At 34.7% G+C, this 24,973-nt stretch overlaps 1 protein-coding gene across 1 annotated transcript in view; it reads right to left on the reverse strand.

The window, feature by feature from the left end:
• LOC124364685 (sodium/potassium-transporting ATPase subunit beta-2-like) overlaps positions 1-24,973 on the reverse strand; it is an 82,931-nt gene that overhangs the window by 11,672 nt on the left and 46,286 nt on the right. The window contains exons 2-5 of the mRNA XM_046820351.1: positions 14,925-15,065; positions 8,107-8,226; positions 2,164-2,345; positions 113-223 (exon numbers count right to left, since the gene is read on the reverse strand). Of these exons, the coding sequence (XP_046676307.1) occupies positions 113-223; positions 2,164-2,345; positions 8,107-8,226; positions 14,925-15,065 (554 nt within the window). The remainder of the gene's footprint in view (positions 1-112; positions 224-2,163; positions 2,346-8,106; positions 8,227-14,924; positions 15,066-24,973) is intronic.

Raw genomic sequence — 24,973 nt, forward strand, 5'->3', positions numbered from 1 at the left:
GTGTAGGAATTTACAAATATTAGAATATGAGAGGGAAGAGTCTCAACACAGTCCACAATAGTTATTGCCATTAAAAAAGTGCATTGGAACGCAACAAACACACAATACTTACATAAGACGGTCCCAATTCAGCTGTCTTGTTAATCGCATCCTTCAGAGATTGAGGCATTTTCTCTGGAAGGTCGTTGGTATCATTGTAGTACTCTGGCCTCCAGTTGTAGATCTTAAAAAAATCATGAACTGTTACTTAAATAATACCTAGAATGACAATCTTTGAATAGAATATTACTATCACACATACTCTTACTCTTATGACAGCATAGATAGGAATGCTCTATTCAAGAAGATGGAAAAACATGGAATCCCGCAAAAACTGATAAGACTGTCAAAAATGTGTATAAGTGACTCAAAGGCCAAAATAAGAATAGATGGAGAAATGTCGGAAAACTTCCTTATCAACACTGGAGTAAGACAGGGAGATGGGATTTCTCCCACTCTCTTCAACCTGGCTGTGGAAGAGGCATTACAAAAAGTTAAAAGACTACAAAGAGGGGTTAAATTAGGAGTGGACCTGAACATAATGGCATTTGCGGATGATGTAGTGATCTTGTCAGAAAGTTTGGATGACCTCTCCACACTAACAAAAAGTTTTATTAAAGAATGTCAAACAGTAGGCTTAGAGCTAAATGAAGATAAAACTAAAATTATTCATTTTGGAAGACATGCTGGAAATGTGAGAACAAACTTAAGCATTGACAACTACTCGATTGACTGTGTAGAAAGTTTTAAATATTTGGGTGTAACAATAAACAGCAAAAACGTGGAGGATATAGAGATACAAAGCAAATTAGCTAATGCAAATAGGTGTCTTGGGGCGTGTACAAGACTCTTTACGTCAAGATTGTTGTCACAATGCTCCAAAATAAGAATTTATAAAACAATCATTCAACCAGTCCTAATGTATGGAAGTGAAACATGGACATTAACGAAGAAAAATGAGGGGCGGTTGATTGTTTTTGAGAATAAAGTTCTCCGAAAAATATTTGGACCAATATGTGATGAAGGGGTGTGGCGAATAAGAAAAAATAGAGAATTACGCAATGTATACCAAGATCCTGATATTGTGGCTTTGGTGAAGGCAAAGAGAATTAGCTGGCTAGGACATGTACATCGGAGACAGGAGGGCACAAGGTTAAAAGAGGTCTACCAGACGGTACCGACAGGAAGGCGCCCTTTGGGTAGGCCAAAGATAAGATGGTGCGATCAAGTGGTCGAAGATGTGACCCGGTGTGGAGGGTCTGTGGATCTGGCGGAAGACAGGGTGGCGTGGAAGAGGCTCATAGACGAGGCAAAGAATCGACTGAGATTTGTTACGCCCCGGCAGTAAGTAAGTAAGTATACTCTTACTCAATAGGGCTGTCCAGCGAAACGTAACCTCAAGAGGAACAACCGCAATAACCATGTTAAACAGTTATTTCATCTTGCAGTACCTAAGACCTCAATGGATGGATAAAAAATATCTTAATTCATTAATAATAAACATCTTTACTGGGTAAACTTGATTTCATATGTTTTCGAATTCCAAATAATTGTTTCCCAAAACTACAGCTTTGTTTCCAGGTCTTTTCTAGGCATGTAGCCATGGTAAGTAAAGAGTCTCATCATATTTAGTGTAATAAATATCGATCGACTGATTCTCAAATGAAAACAAACTGTTATACAGGTTTATCTTACACAATCTTCAGTTTCTTTACCATAAGAATGGCTCATTTTAAATACATACGTAATACATAACTAAACGATTTCTTATGTAAAAATGTTTAGTTCGATATTTATACAATGAAGTTACAAAAAATTTTGTGATTTGATTTTTGAATAAAAAGTTTTTTTTACCGTTTGGATGTGTATCCAAACTCAAATGGCTCAATCTTTAAAATGAGCCATTTTCCGTAAGCATAAGACTAAAAGTAAGGTCGTAAAAGTGCATTAGTTTCAACATTTTTCTTATGAAGCTATAATTAAGATGGCCACCAATACAGCCGGCTCTTAACTCCAAGTGCCAGAGAAAACCACACAATATGGAGGCCGACTATGGACAAATTACACTACTCTATGATAATGAATGGGTAAGCTTCAACTGTTTGAAGGCCAACTAGAACTGACCTTGTTCAACTTGATGAAGATACAAGGCTCCTGCAGATGGTAGCCGAACTTCTCCTCGAAGGTGCAGGGCTGCCAGTCTCGCACGTCGATATCGCACACCTTGCCAGGAGGCGGTGGTTGGTTGTATGAGCACTTGTAGATGTTCTGACCTCTGCCCGGCGTCTTACCAGGTATTCTGTACACTGAAACACATTTTTTCCAATAATCAATAATCGTCTAAATTGCACAAATCACTCAATTCCAAACACGTATTTTGTCCTATCAAAAGTTCAACAAGCTCTGATACGGTGCAATTTGATAATAGATAGTCTACTTATGAAGAAAGGATAGTAATAAATAATACTAATAAAGGATAGTCCAGACCTCCTGGTATAGAGGGTTAAAGTACTTTTAGGTGGCCACATCTCTCATAAGATCATCTAGATCCCACAAACAAAAAGATGCTTCTAAAGAAGCCTTAGAGATGGGCCTCAGGAATTGGTTTATATTCCTTTCCAATCCAAACATCTCAAGGAAAACTGTATGGACTTTGCTGGAAGAGTTCTCGTTCCCCCTTCCACAAAATAAAAGTGACAATCAATCCATTTTGTTGAACTCTTCAACAAAGACTAAACTCATTATACTAGCCCAGCTTAAACTGGAATTGTTTCAGAATTAAATGTCTCCCAAGGAACAGTTTGCTCAACAATAACCCTAAAACGTTTTTAACATAACCAATATACAGGTTAAGTAAATGAAGAAAACTATCCTCGATACTTAGGAAGCCACTATTTTTTTTAACAGTTTCTCTTACCAGGAATGTAAAAAAACCACATTATTAAAAAGAACAAATTTTATTTACTTACTGTTAAAATTACACATTATTATGACGATTGGTTCTTGTTTTCTGCCTCCCAAATCAATGTCGGCAAGAAGTAGGCCACACTGTCCCTATCTACTTCTTGGTATTACACGATAAAAGTACTCATAGGTTTAGATTAGGTTACCATAAATATGTCAAAGAACAAAATAAGGCAAAGTAGACTCGCATTATGCCAATGCTCACAAATGCAGACCTCAACGTGAAGATGACTGCATTCGGTAAACAAAAGCTACTGAATGTCATTGTTTATCTGTTGATGGTTACTCAACAAAGTTTCAGCCATTTTGGATGCACATTGCAGTTGTTATGTAAAAGTCGATTGAGTGAGTTAATGTGAGTTTTCTTGTGAAAATGGACAAAATCGAGTATAGAGCTGTCATTAAATATTTGTTTTTGGAAGGTAATACGCCTTCGCAAATCAAAGATGTAAGATTCTGTATATGGGGACTCTGCACCATCATTTACCACAGTGAAATTTTGGGCTCCTGAATTTAAACGTGGCCATAAGACCTTGGAAGACAATGAAAGTTAGGGACGTCCAAAAACTGCAACTACCAACGAAAACATTGCCAGAGTTCACCAAATGATGCTAGACAACCGCCAAATTAAAGTGAGAGTGATAGCAGAGGTTATGATCACGTCAAAAGAACGTGTTTGTCACATATTAAATCAACTTTTTAGGAATGAGAAAAATGTCCGCTCATTGGGTTCCGCATTTTTGGACCAAAAACGTGTTCGAGTGAACATTTCCATTGCTCTTTTGGCGCTGTTTAGGCGAAATAGTTTTGGCACCGATTAATTACTGTAGATGAAAGTTGGATACACCATTACACGCCCGAAACAAAAATACAGTCCAAACAGTGGATTGCAAAAGGGGAACCAGCTCCAAAAAATAAAAACTGTTTTTTCGGCTGGGAAAGTGATGGCTTGTGTTTTTTGGGATAGTCATGGGGTTATTTAAATCGTTTATCTTCAAAAACTAACAACCATAACAGGAGCATACTATGCATCATTACTTCACAAGGTAAAGGCAAAACTTTTGGAAAAAACGGCCACATTTGGAGTAAAAGAAATCTTGTTTTACCAAGACAACACACGAAACACAGTCTCACACCTCAGCAGTTGCCATAGTGAATATGCATGAATTACAGTTTGAACTGCTCAACCAACTGCCTTGACAGATCTAGCCCCAAGCGACTTATTTTCGTTCCCTAATCTAAAAATTACGTTTGGAGGACAAAGATTTTCATCAAATGAAGAGGCAATCACCATCGTGAACAATTATTTTGCAGAGAAAAATTCTGAGTCTTATTTGGATGGGTTACAGACATAAAAGCATCACTGAGAGAGGTGTGTAGAGTTACAAGGATAGTATGTTGGAAAATATAAAAAAATTTACAAAAAATGTATCTTTTGTTAGGTCGGAAGCTTTTCAGAACACTCTCATATATATAGGACATTATAATTAAAATCCGATGAGAGAAAAAAAATTAAGAATCAGAATTCTTGCAACTTGTTAAATGAAAATGTATTTATTGTTTTATTGAAATGAGTTTCAATCTAGGAACCAGAAATTCGGTTGTTTCATATTTGTAACTAAAACGTGTTAGACAAAAAAACTTAAACTATTGCTCATATCAAAACCTGATTAAATAAATAATCTTGCAAAACTCAGGTGCAAACAACGAGCAATGATGTACTAATTTAGATCAGCTGTTTTATAGTATATAATTGGTACGTTTGTTTCAGAAAGCTACAACAGAAGTATAATCAGCATACATGAGTATTTGAACTTGGGGTGTACACTCTGGTAGATTGTTACAGTGATATTACATAAAGAAGAAGTCTCAGAATGGTTCGAGGATCATTGTGGAACTACAGAAATCATTCCACTAAAACTACTTACAGTAGTATCCACATCATACTACATCTATCATTTCTTAAGTCAATGATTCCACAAATAATCAAAGTAGATGGAAAGTCTTAAAATAAAATTTCAAAAACTAGGAAGTTTGTACTTTGTTCTACTTCAAGGAGCCTTAAAACATATTATCACTATTTGTACCATAAAACATTTAGGATACTTGAATATTATTATAGAATGATTATTAAAAGTTTCTTGGGACTTCAAAACAAGTGCCTGATGAAAGAAAATGAATTGATTGCTATATGACAACATAGACCTACTAACCTTTTAACTGCCACACTTAAGATATACTTGTATCTGTAATTACTAGTTTCATAAACAACTGTCATGTTTGAGTGTCCTTGTTTTTAAATTATCTGCTGTTTTGATTTTGTGATGACAGATCTATTAGTTTGGAAAAATGTAGAAGATATGTCTAGTGCGAGCTGCATTCTTGTGGATATTAATCAAACTACTTGGAAGTTCAGGGAGATTTCCACTTGTTTTTGTATTTTTGCAGAGACTTTTCTAATGTTTATCTTTTATAAATATTTGATAAAAATGTAGCTCCTAATTTACATTTAAATAGATGTTTATAAACAGTGTTGATAATAATTGTTCTAAATAATATGTTCAGTTAAAATACGAATATATAATAATATTTATAGTGAATCATATCAAGTTATATAGGTGAGTTTAAAACAAAACTAAAAGCCTTATTCCATCAAAAGTGTAGCAATAAAAATCTTTTCATTAGCATTTTAACACAATACTTAATTTAGCACTGTTTGTGTTCTTCTATGTTTACCAATATACATAAACTTTTAATACTCATTTTACTGGCTACATCTACACTAATACTAAAATAATGTTTTTCGAGAAATTTTCTTTCCAAAAAGCAATGAATAAAAAACTATTTAAATGCTGTATTTAAAGTTTCGTTCCACTTTGTACATCAAAAGCGTTTTGTTTAAATGTTCAAAATTTTCAGTGTTATTTCAGTAGATATGGCCTTCCTAAAGACTAAAAAAAACTCACCATTACAACTAAAAAAATTAAAATCTGTATAGAAAATTTCCAAAATAAATCTATTGTCAGCTAAACTAGTTTTAATGGAGGTTAAATGGAAAGGTTAAAAGTATAAAAAATTGATCTTTTTCTCAGATTATATTTTTTATAGCTTAACACACTGGAATCCAACCATTAGATACGTAAATAAATATTACATCAGCATCAGCTAAACAGTTACAGACCTGACAGTTAAGTATAGCAAGGTAACTATAACCTGATAAAAATTATCAACTCAAATTGTTAACCCTTTTGATAGATTTTCTTTCCACCTCAACCCCACCAAAATCAGGTTGACGATTGATTTATTTCTTAAGATAAATTTCTCTATTGAATTAAGGAAAAATCTGGTTGTCAGCAATCTGGTTGTGAGCTTAAAACGCAAATTGGCTCTAGGCTACAAAACTATGTCAGATTACCGTAACACATTATCTCCCAAACCTGTATAATGTCATGTTATTTTAAACTTTATTGTGCTGGTCTATGCATATTTTACCTCAATTAAATTTTTAAGAACAAATTAGTGTTATTCAGTCTTTGTATGGTCGGCTACATTTTCATCTTCTGTATAAAAACTCTTGTAGAAGCATATTGAAATAACTTGTAAAATTATTGTTATGTTCAACTTATTTTCTTCAAGAACACTAAAAAGTTCTATATTGGCCACAGAGTTATCAGTAGCTAGTCATTTAGTGCAGACCATTGTGACCTGTATTCAGTATTTTAGTTTTAATAGTTAGTGTATGTTTTAGAGATAGTGTGCTTTGAGTTGGCAAACAACATGTGTGTTATCATTCCTGAGTTAAACATGTCACCACATTCTGGTAGATCTGTTTATTTTAACCAAGGTTGCAGTTGTGTGTTTGGTTAGTTATCTACCTGATGAAGAGATAAGATTGCAGATCTCAAAAGGTAGTGTTACTGAATTCTTGTATCTCTGAACAATGGCAAATGTCACATAAAATCCTGTAAAATGACTATTTTGATATTCAAAATATTATAACTTGCAATGTCTTCTTTTGTTTATAAAAATAATAAAATATAAATAAAAATCTCTAATTACTCAAATGAAAAACATAGATATATGTATTAATCACACTAAACATTTAGTAAATATTACAGACTAGTCATTTACAAAAGTGCTGGATAAGCAATCGCTTACATTTACATTCTCCTTCTCACTCTCTCTGTCTCTCTTCTCATTAACATTCCACACTGCCAAGTACTCCACTTGGTATTCTACACGATTATCAAGGAGTGGTGAACTCAGAAAAATGTCGCAAGACTTACGAAGCACTTCATTTGTTCCACTCATGGGACTTATATTGGGGTAACTCTGAATACAAACATTTTCAATTTCAATTTCAATTCATGGGAGTCATATTTTATATTTTGGAAAAAGTTATATTTCAGTCCTACGTGAGCAATAATAAAGCACCTCCCTTCTCACTCAAATAAAATGAATTTTGACAGCTTAGCTGCAAAATGCAATATTTTTCCACAGTGTTAGGCTTAGAGGAAAAAAATCCATCTAAATTCATGAAAGGGAAAATGGTAAAGATTCTCTGGTGTGGTGGTACTATACTTACCCAGCAAGTAAGAGACCCGGGTTTGAGTCACGGTGGAGCAAGTCCTTTTAGTGATTCAATCCTTATTGAAACTAATTAGACTATTGCCGTTCATAAAAATTTAATGAACATTAAAAGTGTTTGACAGGTATTTGGTTGTCCGATTAATTTCATTACTTTAACACATATGTGATAGAAACGGTCAAACACAAAATAAACCAAATCGTAATAAGCAAGGGATGTGGTGTAGTGGTAATATACTTATCCAGCAAGAGAGATCTGTATTCCAGTTCCGGTTGTGATTCAATCTTTATTAAAATTAAATTAGACTATTGGCGTTTATACATATTATTATTATACACATAACTGTGTATAAAATATTATCGCTTTAATTGTTAAAATAACATGTAACTAACACAATTTCTTTAGTAATCACGAAAGAGATGTGACAATAACAATATATGAAGCACCAGCTTAGTACAACCTCTGCCCACACTTTTTTTATTCACCAAGCCTGTTGGTAAGTTGCTATAACTTACCATCTAAGAATTGCTGTAGGCTCTCAACCCAGAAGGCATAGTCTCTGTCTTTGGTTCCTCGGTACCAGATCAGCGTGCTGAGGGAGTTGGAGTCATTGGGCATTGGTCGGAACCCTAGACCTGCGTAAGGCACACAATTCACATTACATTCAAGACTATTACGCTATAACATTTATTAGAGAAAGATAAGATATTACTTAAACTAGTGAAGGATATATGCCAGTTTTGTGTATATAGTATTTTTAAAGAGACTGAAATTTAATAGGCTAATTAAAACTGTTCAGTTGATTAGTTTATACTTTTTCAATCTATGTCTTTTAGTTTCTTTCGTCACTAGAATAACAGTTAAATGTGAGATCGACTAAAGAATTGATCAATCGAGACTCTCATTGGCTGATGAGTTAGTTATACTCAGGAGAGTGACAAAATTTCTTTTCTCTGTAGGCTAGTCTGTCTGTCTGTCTGTCTGCAAGATATCTCAGAGAACACAGGCAAGATTGAGAGTTCAATGATGGTGCATGACCCTCCATAGGATTTGGCTGAGCGTTAGAGAAGCTTAAATAATTGTCCATTGGACATCTTGAGACAGAATTGAATTAAATTATGGACTTGATATTTTGCATGAAACATCATTTCCACAATACAAGATCGAAATCCCTCAGTAGTAGTATACTGCTGATGGTACTGGTTAGGATGTTGTAACCGACTGCATTCACAGTGAGGAGTCCAAAGGGACAGCAGTTCTCCTGGCATGATTATAGGTACTTTTAGTCCTTTTTGGTGGTAGTAAGATCAAGGCGACTTTTCATAAATTATATGAACCATATTCCACCAAGAGATGTCTCGAAATAATGCCCATGGTCTTGAAAGTTACTGAAGTCTGTTCTAAGTCATATGCTCTAATGTATTCCTTCATTGTTTAACAATAATAATCTATAACAAATTACATTCACATTAAAGATTTTAATTTACAATGTTTATTTTTATTCACGATTGAAATTTAAAATACAGAAAGCTACATTTTATAAATTTTGTATGTTTTATTGACCCTTTCATTACCAATGCCCAGTTTTATAGATGTTGAAAACTATGCATATTCTACATAGTTATATTATACTACATTAAAAGTCACATTAAAAGTTATTTAAAGTATCATGCTTTGAATTAAATACAATATAATTCCTTTATAGAAAAAAATAAAGTTCACACTATGTACTACCCTCTTTATTCCTGCTAAACAGCCCTGTCATAAAACAGTGGTCACTAGATGACACAGACAACCAATTGTAATGTACGAGGTGCGTTCAAAAATGAATGGAAATTTTAGGTTTTGCAGAGGTTTGCAGAGTCTGATTGTCAAGATTCTTTTTATTATGTTGATACTCATGCTGCTGAAGTATAATAAAATTTCCAGCTGTATTCATTGTTTACTTTTTCAGTGGCAGCTGCTAACGTTAGAGATGTTATATGAATGCAGCGATTTTCATTTGCTACAAAAATTTGATACAAATTCTTTGATCTATCAAATTTTGTGTGAAAAATAAAGAAACTGTAAGTGTGGGAAATGTTAACAAAGGCGTATGGTGGGTCTGCTATGAGTAAAACAAGTGTTTACGAGTGGAATAAACGTATCAAAGATGGCTGTGAAGACATTGAAGATGATGAAAGGGATGCTCCAGCAAATCAACAACTAATGAAAACATGAAAAAAGTGGAAGAAACGGTTCTGAACAATCGCTGTATTACAATCAGAGAAGTCACTGATGGTGTTGGCATATCAATTGACTCATGTCATGACATTTTTTAGAATATTTTGGATATAAAAAGGTGTGGCAGCAAAATTTGTTCCAAAATTGTTGATTTTTTAACAAAAACATTGGTGAATGGAAGGTGCTCAGGAGTCACTAAATGAAGTCAACAACAATGCAGAATTACTGAAGTGTTATAACAGGTGATGAAATATGGGTTTACGGATATGACAAGGCTCAACCATCCCAATATATTGAACCACCAAGACCAGACCGAAAACAGCTTGATAAGTGCAGTTGAATGTGAAAGTTGTATTCATTGCATTCTTTGATTTTTAATCACATAGTGCAAATGAATTGTTGCCACTAGGTCAAACGGTCAATAAGAAGTACTACTTGCAAGTTCAACACCATTTGTGTGAAGCAATCCGAAAAACTCCCATTTTGTGGCAAAACAATTCACAGTATTTGTACTTTTCAATGCACATGCTCACACCTCATTGCTTGTTCACGAATTTTTGGCCAAAAGAGAGCTGTACAAGCACAGATGACATTAAAAGTACATCGCTGAAAGAGCTAAAGGTTATCCAAAAGATCGAATTTGAGAAGTGTTTTGAAGATTGAAAGAAGCGGTGGCACAAGTGCATAATATCTAATGGGGGCTATTTTGAAGGTGACAGCATTAATGTAGATGAATAAAAATAAAAATTCCTGTTACTTTTTAAACACATCTCGTTTAGTTTTCTATGATCTAACTACGACCTGCCAGTCCTAGTCTATATGCTCCCTAAAATAAAAGCACTTAAATTGAAAGCCTTGTTTGGCCGACTGAAACTGGTTTCTGTAATCATTAAAATGGAGCCGACACAACACTCTAACTCTAACGCAACCAGCAACCAAACAAGTTTTGTCGAATTAGAAATTGTAATTTGTTCTACTATTTTATTTTCTTCCTGCATAGAAGGCAGACACAAACTACTTAACTTTAAGTATATAAACTTATCACGATTGTTATAAAATCATTATTAATAATTAATAGCTCAGTACTACTGATGAGTCTAACTCAAGGTCAAGTAAATATACACATTGTTGTATTGATATAATAACTTGGCAAAATATAATTTAATTTCAGTGAATAGTTTGTTTCACATCAGTGTTCTACATGGTCTTTGATATCTCTTAGTATATTTTTGTCTCGTCCCTTTTTTTCTCACAATTTCTCTCACAATTTTTTCAGTCTGTGATTTCCTAAATTGTACATCTTACGTTTCAGCCCAAACAATGATTACATGAAATTCTGCTATTTGTACAAACAATTAGTTTATCAAATTGTACACTTTTCTAGGATGAATGAACTGTCATAGATACTTAATAAATTGATCAAATATTAAAAAGGACATTTTTAGAGCGTTTAAAGATACAAAAGTCACTGATATTCATAACATGAACAAAATTACACTATTCTAATCATTACACAATCTCATTTCAGCACTATATATTCTAAAAAAAATTAATTATATTTCTTTTAAAAGAATTGTTATTATATAGTCAATTTATGTTAATCTAAATTATTAAATTGACGTATTATGATTGGACTTCCGATGATTGATGATGAGCAATAAACCACACAATGCTACTGTAACCCTTGGTAGTTAATACTTGGACTTCCAAACCACTCAGTGAATGATGAAGAGCAATAAACCTCACAATGCTACTTTAACTCTCGGTAGTTAACACTTGGATTTCCAAACCACTCAGTGACTGATGAAGAGCAATAAACCTCACAATCGCTACTTTAACCCTTGGTAGTTAACACTTGGACTTCCAAACCACTCAGTGACTGATGAAGAGCAATAAACCACACAATGCTACTTTAACCCTTGGTAGTTAATACTTGGACTTCCAAACCACTCAGTGACTGATGAAGAGCAATAAACCACAATGCTACTTTAACCCTTGGTAGTTAACACTTGGACTTCCAAACCACTCAGTGACTGATGAAGAGCAATAAACCTCACAATGCTACTTTAACTCTCGGTAGTTAACACTTGGACTTCCAAACCACTCAGTGACTGATGAAGAGCAATAAACCACACAATGCTACTTTAACCCTTGGTAGTTATAATACTTGGACTTCCAAACCACTCAGTGACTGATGAAGAGCAATAAACCTCACAATGCTACTTTAACTCTCGGTAGTTAATACTTGGACTTCCAAACCACTCAGTGACTGATGAAGAGCAATAAACCTCACAATGCTACTTTAACCCTTGGTAGTTAATACTTGGACTTCCAAACCACTCAGTGACTGATGAAGAGCAATAAACCTCACAATGCTACTTTAACTCTCGGTAGTTAACACTTGGATTTCCAAACCACTCAGTGACTGATGAAGAGCAATAAACCACACAATGCTACTTTACCCTTGGTAGTTAATACTTGGACTTCCAAACCACTCAGTGACTGATGAAGAGCAATAAAACCATACAATGCTACTTTATTCTCGGTAGTTAACACTTGGACTTCCAAACCACTCAGTGACTGATGAAGAGCAATAAACCTCACAATACTACTTTAACCCTTGGTAGTTAATACTTGGACTTCCAAACCACTCAGTGACTGATGAAGAGCAATAAACCTCACAATGCTACTTTAACCCTTGGTAGTTAATACTTGGACTTCCAAACCACTCAGTGACTGATGAAGAGCAATAAACCTCACAATGCTATTTTAACCCTTGGTAGTTATAACACTTGGACTTCCAAACCACTCAGTGACTGATGAAGAGCAATAAACCTCACAATGCTACTTAACCCTTGGTAGTTAATACTTGGACTTCCAAACCACTCAGTGAATGATGAAGAGCAATAAACCTCACAATGCTACTTAACCCTTGGTAGTTAATACTTGGACTTCCAAACCACTCAGTGACTGATGAAGAGCAATAAACCTCACAATGCTACTTTAACCCTTGGTAGTTAATACTTGGACTTCCAAACCACTCAGTGACTGATGAAGAGCAATAAACCTCACAATGCTACTTTAACCCTTGGTAGTTATAACACTTGGACTTCCAAACCACTCAGTGACTGATGAAGAGCAATAAACCTCACAATGCTACTGTAACCCTTGGTAGTTAATACTTGGACTTCCAAACCACTCAGTGACTGATGAAGAGCAATAAACCTCACAATGCTACTTTAACTCTCGGTAGTTAACACTTGGACTTCCAAACCACTCAGTGACTGATGAAGAGCAATAAACCTCACAATACTACTTAACCCTTGGTAGTTAATACTTGGACTTCCAAACCACTCAGTGACTGATGAAGAGCAATAAACCTCACAATGCTACTTAACCCTTGGTAGTTAATACTTGGACTTCCAAACCACTCAGTGACTGATGAAGAGCAATAAACCTCACAATGCTACTTTAACTCTCGGTAGTTAATACTTGGACTTCCAAACCACTCAGTGACTGATGAAGAGCAATAAACCTCACAATACTACTTAACCCTTGGTAGTTAATACTTGGACTTCCAAACCACTCAGTGACTGATGAAGAGCAATAAACCTCACAATACTACTTAACCCTTGGTAGTTAATACTTGGACTTCCAAACCACTCAGTGACTGATGAAGAGCAATAAACCTCACAATGCTACTTAACCCTTGGTAGTTAACACTTGGACTTCCAAACCACTCAGTGAATGATGAAGAGCAATATAAACCTCACAATGCTACTTTAATTCTCGGTAGTTAACACTTGGACTTCCAAACCACTCAGTGACTGATGAAGAGCAATAAAACTCTCACAATGCTACTTAACCCTTGGTAGTTAATACTTGGACTTCCAAACCACTCAGTGAATGATGAAGAGCAATAAACCTCACAATGCTACTTAACCCTTGGTAGTTAACACTTGGACTTCCAAACCACTCAGTGACTGATGAAGAGCAATAAACCTCACAATGCTATTTTAATTCTCGGTAGTTAATACTTGGACTTCCAAACCACTCAGTGACTGATGAAGAGCAATATACCTCACAATGCTACTTTTAACCCTTGGTAGTTATAACACTTGGACTTCCAAGCCTCTCTGTGACTGATGATGAGAAATAAACCTCACAATGCTACTGTAACCCTTATTAGTTAATACTTGGACTTCCAAAACCACTCAGTGACTGATGAAGAGCAATAAACCTCACAATGCTACTTTAACTCTCGGTAGTTAACACTTGAACTTCCAAACCTCTCAGTGACTGATGAAGAGCAATAAACCTCACAATACTACTTAACCCTTGGTAGTTAACACTTGGACTTCCAAACCACTCAGTGAATGATGAAGAGCAATAAACCTCACAATGCTACTTAACCCTTGGTAGTTAATACTTGGACTTCCAAACCACTCAGTGATTGATGAAGAGCAATAAACCTCACAATGCTACTGTAAGTCTCGGTAGTTAATACTTGGACTTCCAAGACTCTCTGTGACTGATGATGAGAAATAAACCACACAATGCTACTGTAACCCTTGGTAGTTAATACTTGGACTTCCAAGCCACTCAGTAACTGTTGAGCATTAAACCACTCAATGCTACTGTAACCCTTAGTAGTTAACATATTATTAACACAGTATGATAATGAAACCGTGATAATACTGGGAGGATCTTTATCGGCCTAGCATGCTATGTAGCTTTTTCTGCCTCTGTAAATTTCCTTAATCCCTCCTTATTAGAGGATGATTGAGAAAAAGGATGATTGAGAATGATGGATGGCTGACATATGGCTTTGTTGCTAGAAAAGTCAACTCTTAATTGCATGTTATTATTGACATACAGTAACCAAGAGGGTCATAAAGAAATGGAAGCAAAATTATTAAAATTTTAATCCACAGTTTGGATTTCATATTGAAGTTTATTAAGCTGACAGTCAACTAATTATACTAATTTTGATGATCAATACTGGAGTATGCACAAATTTTTACCACTACTTAGCCTGAGCTGAAGCTAGCTAATTGATGTGGTGTAACGAAACATTGGGAGCCTCTGCTGAATGGAGATTGTTACTGACCTGGGTTGGTACCGATGAGGGAATCGTCCAATTTGTACTTAGGTATCCGAGGATCCAGTGTCAATGAGAACAGCCACAGGAACGTCAACCAGAACACTGCCAGGCAGAAGTAGAAGATCACGTAGAAGATTCCGATTTTCGCTGAAACAAATTACATCTCCGTCAGCTTTCTTATATTATAAAGACAGATTTGGGGGAAATTATTATCGGAATATATATGGTTGGGTGTGCTAATACTTGAATATGTAATTTCCAATATAAATCATGGTACATGGTATAATAACAAAATCCTCAAAAAAGTTCTGTATCTAGAAACTTAAACTAAACAAAAATTGTCTTATTTTACTTGCTACATTTGCATCCCATAGTTATTGCTATTCCTCAATGTTAAATTATTTGTAATAGAAGAATCCTGGTCATCTGTAAAGACAAGACATAAACCTGGGTTGGACGCAGTTATGCTTCAAATTCTATTTTTACTCTCACACTTTGAATTAGTGTAAAAAAAACTTAACAATGTGCAAATGTTTGTACACATACTGTAAAAGTGCCATTTCAACCTTCACTCAACCCTATAGTTCATGGGATGAACAGAATAAACACATCCCTATTTAAAATTAGTGGTATGTTCTGTGTGTACGCAGTTATTTAACTTAACATCACAAAGTCACTAAGTAATAAGAATATATTTTTAGAATACATCTTTTTATTGTCGTAGGAATAGTAGCTCTCCACTCATCTACAAACATTAAGAGTTTTCAACGGACAGATCATTACCCTATATAAACATATACTTTTGGGACATTTTTTGATTTAACAAGAATATGCATTTAACTTGATATTCCTTTAAAATACAGGGTTATCCTAAAAGAATGGTGCGGTTTCAAACATGGTTTAAAGAAAAACCAAATTAATTACAGTTAATTTTGTTTATTCATCTAATTTGTCATCGCAAACAGTTTTTTCATGATTAATACATTTCAATATGTGCGCCCTTAGTCGCTCGTTAAATGTCCAAACGATATGCAACTTCTCTCCGAACATTTGTTAACATTTCTTCGGTTATGGGTGTTATTGCTTCATTAATCCTGTGTTTTAAGTGGTTCAGGTCGCGAATTTTTGTGAATAAACAACACTTTTGATGTACCCCGTTCAAGAAAAAAATCACTAGATGTCAGGTCTGGATTCCTTGCCGGCCTATCCATCGATCTCCAAATCTTTCGTTCAAAGCGTCCGTGACCAATGCACTGAATTGTGGGGAAGTGCCATCTTGTTAGAAATGAAGTTGATGAATGTTTACGAGTTCATCTAGCTGAGGAAAGCAATAACTGGTTAACATGTCAAGATACACAACCTACTATTACGATTTTTAATCACACCACACCAAACATTAACATTTTAGGAAAATCACGTTGTTTCCCATGTGGGTTTTCAGAGCCCCATATTCGTGAATTGTGTCTCTTAACACATCCACTCACATGAAAAGTAGCCTCATTTCTAAAAATTATATCATCTAAAAACAAACGATTCGTTTGTACTTATTCTAGCTAACATTTCAACAGCGAAATTGTAATGGTTTACACAATTATTGGGTTTTAATTCCTGCAGTATCAGGATTTAATAAACCTGTAATTTCAGTTGTTTCATGTAAAACTTTGTAAACAGTTGTTTTTGGAATACCTAATTCAATGCTTCTACGAGAGATGGACAGGAATTCTAATTGCCGATGGTTTAATTAATTCAACCGTTCCGTCTGGTACACATTGTCTGCCGGTTGATTTCTCTTTCTCAACTGATCCGGTTTCTTCGAATGTTCAAGCCTACGTGTTATGTTATTTTTGTGTGGTGGATCTCTTCCTAATTCACGCCGGAACTAAGTATGTTGAACTAAAATTACAGATTTCAATTCAGCCAAAAATAAAACACATTTTGCTTCACCATTATCCGAGAACGTAGTAACTCTCTAAACTCACTGCAACAACAATACAAGAACTGATTTTTGAGGTTAGAACAGCTTATAAACAAAATTTTGGGTTGGAGGCTTTCAGAGACACCAATAAAACATATAGAAATTTCCCTACTATTTCCACGAATTACTGAAACAGCACCATTCTTTTACGATACCACCCTGTACTGTACAATTTAAATTATTATAAATATTGTGTGTTTGGATTTATGTAACAGCAACTTAAATTGGTTACAACATGAATGCATTTTTACTTTCAGAGAATGTTTTAATTTGATACTTCATTTAAGTACTGTACATTTCAAAATATTAGTTAAAAAAAAAATTTTTTTGCTATGGAGACTATACATATTGACATTTGTCAAGAACTAATGGTTTTTTTTTTGCTAGTTCATTTGCGAATAAAGTGAGGGCTGTTAGAAAGAGACGTACTAATATTGAGTAGGTCATATTTTTTGAACAGTTTTCATATAATAAACTTGTATATTTTCATTAAGCAAAAATTTGTTTGTCTACTTTTATGTAACACCAATACCCACTACACATTAACTAGATAAAAACTACTCATTTTAAAGGTGTTATCTCTCATAATCAGGAAACCACATGTGACTTACTAACAACCACTTTACTGTTATTCTAATGACAGTTTATCTGGTCACAGTTATTATTTGTATAATACTGATAACATAACTGCGTACTTGAAAAATACCTCCATTGATGAATATGTATACTTTTCTATGTATTACTATGAATGATTGGCAATTAATGATCCGAAACATTATTGTAACCTATTTTTACCCCCCCTGTGTATATTTAGATACAACTTTATTAACTTCTTGTTTTTGTTTCTATCTATTCACTGGCTTATTATTGTTAATAGTATGAAGCAAATAATATCCACTTCAATAAGCTTACAAATATAATATGTTTGAAAATTTAATTCATTCACGAGAATGAAAATCTAAAACTAGCAAATTCTATTGACTGGTCCTAGTTAATAACGCCAGTGAAATGTCTAGGTTTGCACTGCCTTTGGTGTTGGGATATCCCATTGACTAAAAACATTTTTTGACCAGTAGGTTCACTCCAAACATCTCTTTTCTACCCAAGCTTTGAAACACTACAGGAAGCTCCCACTAGAGCTTAAATTGGAATATCCTTTAGAATCTTCCACACTGATTGTTCTCCCATCACAACCCATTGTAACCCATCGTTTTTTGCAATTAGAATGACAATAATCATTATATTACCTTTTCAGAATTCTTAACTCTAACACATTTGACACCATGGTGCTGTCTCTTATATAGTCATATTATTTCCAAGGTCTTGCTCTCATCTCTTTACTCAGACATAATACATTCTGTTCCCAGCTCTAGCGTGCAGCAGTGGCATATCTAAGATCTGGGTTGGAGGAGGGATAGGGGTGAATCTGATTAAAGAGCACAGTATACTGGGGAGGTATGGAATAAATCTAAATTTGAATTAATTAGATAGGTGTTACCCCTCATCCCACCCATAGTTACGCAATTGACAACCAGCGTAATGTCTCTGATATTCTCCAGATACCTTTGGAACGATGAATTTATTGTCGAATTTATTGTCATCGCTTTTGACACTTCCATAATATTCACACCTAAAAAATACTTCCTTCATCAAGCCAGCCTCAATTCTTGTTAATTTTGTTTCTTATTCTTCTCTAAATAGTTATCTATATTAAACAACTAAATTGATAACTACATAATATGAAAATAGCCTGATGTGCCCAAGTCAACTATTAATTCTCGCACCTCACGCCATTGGTCTTTTCCGATATTACATGTGAAGATAAGATCATATTATGTGACCTTTGAGTGTGTGTACATACTAAAAGTACAAGCTAAAAAAAATATGCAGGTAGTATTATGTTCATTAAATTTTGTACAAATTTGTCTTAATTATTAATAAAATTATTACTAAATAATATACAACCTTAGCCTTTGTCTAAGATCAATCGACATAGGACAGAAATCAATGCATAGAGAAATCATACATAACCTATTTTTCTTTTTTAACATTCAGTGGGTCACCTGTATGAGTGGAGATTTTATCTTACTTCTTCCTTAATCTTGATAATAATGTAAGGAATTCTAATACAATAATGTTTCACTAACTCTCATTAACTGACAAAATGATATAATTGAAAAGCTCCAAGGAAGGTCCTGTAATACTTCCAATTAAGTCTAATGACAAAGACCTCTGTTACTTTGTTTTTGTTCCGAGTAGTCTAACCCTATTACAATATTCGCATTTGAAATTTTTGGTCAATCTTTATACAGAATAAAGGTAGACGTTTGATATCTACAAAACTCGATTGCTACGTTTATGAAATATTCACTTCATATTCAATTTGTTCCTTACCTAAAGCATAGAGTAACTTGTATTACATACACTAAGTGTATAGAAACACTCGAATCTAAATTTCCTTCAATATTCATGGCTTAGGAGCCAAATGTAAGCCTAAAAGCATTGTATTTCAAAAGTTTTTATGAAAGAAAGACCTGTACATATAAAATTGTGATTTATCTGACAAACCAAAGAACAGCTAAACTGATGTGAGACAACAAAATAACGAAATTTCTACGAAGCTATACAACTCATACCAATGAATGACATTGACGTTGGGCAAAACGACAATGACCGCACTGTAAATATGCAACTCCCGCGCGACTGTCCAGGCCAAGTGTCAAGTAGTGAATAAGCTAATCTGGTTTATGCAGATATCCGGTTCATGAACTCTGCCCGCCAGTAATTCACTTTTCCTCTCACCACTATCTATCCTTTGTTATTGTTGAATCAGTTAATCCCATATTCTATACAGCCGCATGTGTAACTGACTGATTGATATGGTATACAAATTCTAACCCACTTCCAGAAGTGCAAGAAACACGAAATTTTGCACGCACGTAGCTTTTACGTTAAAACCTCCGGGAACAGTCTGAAAATCAGATTTTTTTATTTTAAACCCCTCATTCACGAAATGTACCCTTTTTTGCACTTGCAGGCTTTTCTTTGAAGCCCGATAGCGGGCGAACCGCTACAGCTAGCTTCGATCTGACGAAAAAACGCTTGTCTGATGTATACAGTTATCCGGTTCACGATATCTGTCCACCAGTAATTAAGATTTCCGCTCACCACTATCTTCCATATCTCTCCTTTGTTACTGGTGAATCAGTTAATCTGAAGTATACAGTTCTCAGGTTCACGAACTGTGCTCGCCAGTAATTAAGTTTTCCTCACACCACTATCTTCCATATCTCTCTTTTGTTACTCGTGAATCAGTTAACCTGATGTATACAGTTCTCAATTTCACAATATCTGCCATTTTTAAAACCCAAAATCGATTGCATAACGGGCTCTTTGCATTAAAAGTCGTACAGCCTGTACACATAATCAAAATAGCACACAGTTCAAGGTCACCACTGAGAATTCCTCATGTGGCTGCATTGCACGACAGCCTCCTCGATGACACACCCGCCCGTCAGAGCGAGATAAACACAGGCAGACTACAGACGTCAGCAGCTGTTGTCGTAGCGGAAGTTGAATCATCTGACCTGCCCTTCTTCTGGGAACGCCCAGTAAACTCGCTGGCTGTTGTGATACTCAACGTGCTTTGTAAACTATACAGCTGAACACAGCCGTTTGACTTGTGATTATCATTAACTTGCTGATGCATATTAACAATACGCAAATGTGTACATTAACTCTTAAGTTCTGGAGCAAGGTGTTTTCAGACCACCTCTGTAGAGAACTTTTCAAACAGAAGAATAATTTTTAACCTCTTGCACGTTAACGACCTTAAGTTATACGAACAATTACACGATGTATCTCGTTCTGAAGACATAACTAATACGAAAGCAAACACTTGTTCGGTTTTCTTGTTTTTAATTGGTTATCCAGGAAAAAAGTTGAACTTTTTTGAACTTCATCTATTAAATATTCAAAAATTATACAGTTCACGAGAACAACTACAAAACGCGTGGATGCGTACAAACAGATCTTCAGAAAAATATATCCCATAACGCTACGATCAAAAATATGGACCTAAAAGTCCAAAAAGTTTAACGTTGTTATTATGGGCGTTGTCAAGGTCATTTCGCTACAGCCGGCTTTGAAACTAAAGGTCTAATAGTATCCCTTGATGTCTAATGCTGGCCATCGACAATTCCATTGACAAATAATGCTCTTGTTCGCTTTCAGCAACATATTGTAGCACTTCAACAGGTACCGACTGGCTAGCTAAGCCTAAACTGGTATATTGTTATCAGTAGTAATATGAGACGGCAGAAGTGTCGAGTGGGCGGGTAGAAGGAGGGGGGGGCGAGACAACTGACTGACTACAGGCCAGAGAGTAGGCTACGCACGCGACCACTGCAGCGGGTTAATGGGTTAATCACAATAAATTAACTAATGCGATTTAACTGTTGACTTCACTATCACTGCTTGCTCTAATTTCCAGCTGCCGGTTGTGCCGCACACTCGCACGACATGGTGACAGCCCATCTACCTATCCGGGCTTGGCAGCGTAAACCTTGGGAACGTTTGAATAAGCACAAGTTGAAGTCAGGTTACAATAGTGTACGATAGCACACGGTAGAAAGACCATTGTGTGATAGTATGAAAATCAGAGTTCACTAAAATACTCTAGTCAAATACATTAAAGGATAGTGGGGTCACTCGTTAACATTCTCTAATCACCGTATCCGTGGTCGGGATTCCTGATAGGCTTTCGCCTTTTACAGGAAGCCGGTAGTGTTCGAGAACCAGGGAAGAAGTGCAACTTTTACATCTGTCACACCAGTGCAATGGTACAAGGTCCGGCAGTTTGGTCTCCGGCGCCCCCTACCAGCTCACGGGGACTTTTGGGGTTACGTTCCGTGGGGGGCAGCTCTTTTACTCTACGAATCGTTGTCTCAACGACCCTATTTTTATATTTGCAATATCAGTGTTGGGTCTTTTACACTACTAATCGTTGACTCAACGACCCTTTCTGAAAAAATAACAAATAACCAGAGGGTCTTTTACTCTACGAAGCGTTGTGGACAAACGACCGATTTACTAAGAAAACTAAAAGTTCAATCCAATGGTTCTTTGTCACAAACGACCCATATACCGAAATATAAGAATAGAACTACCAAGTGGGTTCGTTGACCACAACGACCCTTTTTCTATTATTTTTTATCTAATTCATTTAATTGGGCCGTTTTACACTACGGATCTTTGTATCAACGGCCCAAATATAAATTAAAAGTTGAAAAGTATAGAAAAAGGTTCGTAGAATCAACAACCTTAAGTTTCAGAATAAGTTGAAATATATGTATTAAGGGGTCGTTGACTCCAAAGACCCTATAATGCATCTAACCTCAAATAAGAAATTCTAGGGCGTTTACTCAACTGATCGTTGTCTCAACGCCCCTCCGTTCCCAAAACAAGCACTTTCAAACGAAACAGGGTCAATCAGTCAAACTCCTAGCCCGGTAGGCTTGAAGGCGCTGCGTCTGTGCCGAGTAGTTAGTCCTAACATCTGATATAAGGGTAAATACTTTGTATAAGTATTATATCTAAATATTTTGTTTATTTATACGTATATATTATTGAAACTAGATTTAAAGTCTGGTAAACAGTTGTATTTATAAAAATATAAGAAATTTATTTTTAAGACATACATTTCTAGTTATGATTCCCATTTCTTGTTTATGTATTAAAATATATTGTCACTCATGTACATAATACTGAAATAATGTAACTGTCATTCATTATTTCTACTTCTGTCGGAAAAACAGGTTGAGGTTTCTAATTATTATTAAATGGTTAATCAAACAGTACCCAACGTTTCAAATTAAAGTTAAAATGAAAAACATTGCAAAACAAATGAAAACACTAATACTAAATTTTGACAACTACAACTCCAAACATGCACTATGAGGAATTCGATTGACAGTGCCGAAGCCACTCATTCTGAGAAGGACACGAAAGATTTAATTTCTGTATGTCTGTATGACCGCACAATATATCGAAAACGAATTGACTTATATATGGTTACTGATTTATAGCGATCACTTTTTTAAATTGCTATTTGCGGTTAACCGTACAGTGACAGGGAAAATCGCAGAAGAAATAAATTTGTAAGCACAAACTGTGTACAGTCATATGACATTTTTAGATGTTGGCATGGTAACACCAAGTACCTATCCATCCGCAAGTTATTTCTAAAAATGTCTTTTTTGTGTGCTTTAAATTTTATATGTAATCTTTTATTTATACATAGACAAGAAGGAGCTCCATTTTGGCGCTTGTATACTCATTTTTTCGGCTGAGCGTAATATATTAGGTATATTGTAACATATTACGTACTTGAATTCTGTGCGCTCCACTACCCGTATGTTATTTGTATTATATCTGATTGAGTTCATTTATAAGTTTCTAGGTGAGTTACTGTAGTCGACACTATATACATCATCTGATATCAAACCTTTCTTACAACTCAGTAGCTAATCCCATCGTGTAACTGTAGAATATTTAGCGTATCAACTATACCATGTAATCGATTTGTTAATTACATGTATAAGTTGTTAAAAGAGGTTTGTTTGCATTGGATAGTTTTAAACAGTTTAAAAATTAATTCTATGGTCAAATATCAATGGAATGAAACTTAAATATTCTAACTACTACTACAGAAAACAACAGTGAGGTAGTCTCAGGTAAAGGCTCGGGTGAGGTGGATTCCTTCCTCAAAATGGTGTCGTTAGCAGACAATGCAATAGTTTTATTGCAACCGGTCTCGAGTTTACGTATATAAAATATTACGTACATGTATATTTTGGAAATTTAACATCAGAGACACACCTTTCTATAAATAAGTTGCCTGGTAGCAAAATAGTTAAACAAATTATTTAAAAAATACTAATATTAAAAGGAAGTAGTTTTGGTGAAAAGGTATGATTGGCTTGCCGCAACATCTCCCTTGTTTGATATTTATTTTTCATATAAAGCCATCCTATAATTGACAACAATGACTGTAATTCTAAAAATCTAATATACCAAATAAATTGCAAGTAATGCTCCATACAAATACATTGGCCAAAACATCTAACCATTTATGAATTCCGTATGACAGGGCATAGGTTTGATATATTCCATAAAAATAAAGAAAAACCATTAGCAAGACATGGTCTAGAACATAAACAAGAGGTGTTTTACATTTAAAAGGAATACACCAAACTAACCACCATTCCCTGATGAAAATTACAACAGATTAAAAACTAAAGCACGTTAGAGCAAACTCATTAAAATCATGTTGAAGACAAAAAAAACCCATTTGGTCTAAATTTAATACAAATTTTTTAAAGACATAAATTTAAATTATTGTTAAAGATTAAAAATTCGTGTCAAAAAAAATTAAAAGTTTTATTCCATCCTTTCTAAAAATCAACTGTTCGAACAAGATTTAAATAAGAAAAAATTTTACGTCAGCTGGACTTTATCAAAATGCACTGTGTTTAAATTTATCATTTCATGATTTCTTGTTTACGTTTTATAGATTTGTATTATTAACTTAATTTAAAAACTAGCCTGAAGACGGTATTAAATCCCCTGAAATATAAAAGTGAAAAATGGTTCTTTTATTTTCTTTCTATTTTAACACAGTGACGATAAATATTATTGAACACTGCATAATTTTGTTATAGGTGAAAAGGAGATTATATATTTTACAGTATTTCTTTAAGTGCAATAGAGTTTTTTAAGTCTCCTAAAAGACAAAATTTATAAGATGCAGCCTATTTTTGCTTTGTGAAATGCAGCCAGAATAAGATTGTTTTGTAAGTTTTATTGAACATTAAAACCAGCTCATTCACAATAGTGTGTTATCTTTTTAAAACTATTTACTAAGGATTTTTATCGTTCATTGAAATAAAAAAGAAATATTTTCATATTCATTTACAACTTTATTTCACAATTGACCCTCCGCCACCCCCCAAGTTACAGACAGTACCCCATGAGACTACTAAGCTGTTATAGAATTTGTAACTACTGTAAGTTGGATCAA

Source organism: Homalodisca vitripennis, chromosome 6 (assembly GCF_021130785.1).
Source record: "Homalodisca vitripennis isolate AUS2020 chromosome 6, UT_GWSS_2.1, whole genome shotgun sequence".
Taxonomy (NCBI): domain Eukaryota; kingdom Metazoa; phylum Arthropoda; class Insecta; order Hemiptera; family Cicadellidae; genus Homalodisca; species Homalodisca vitripennis.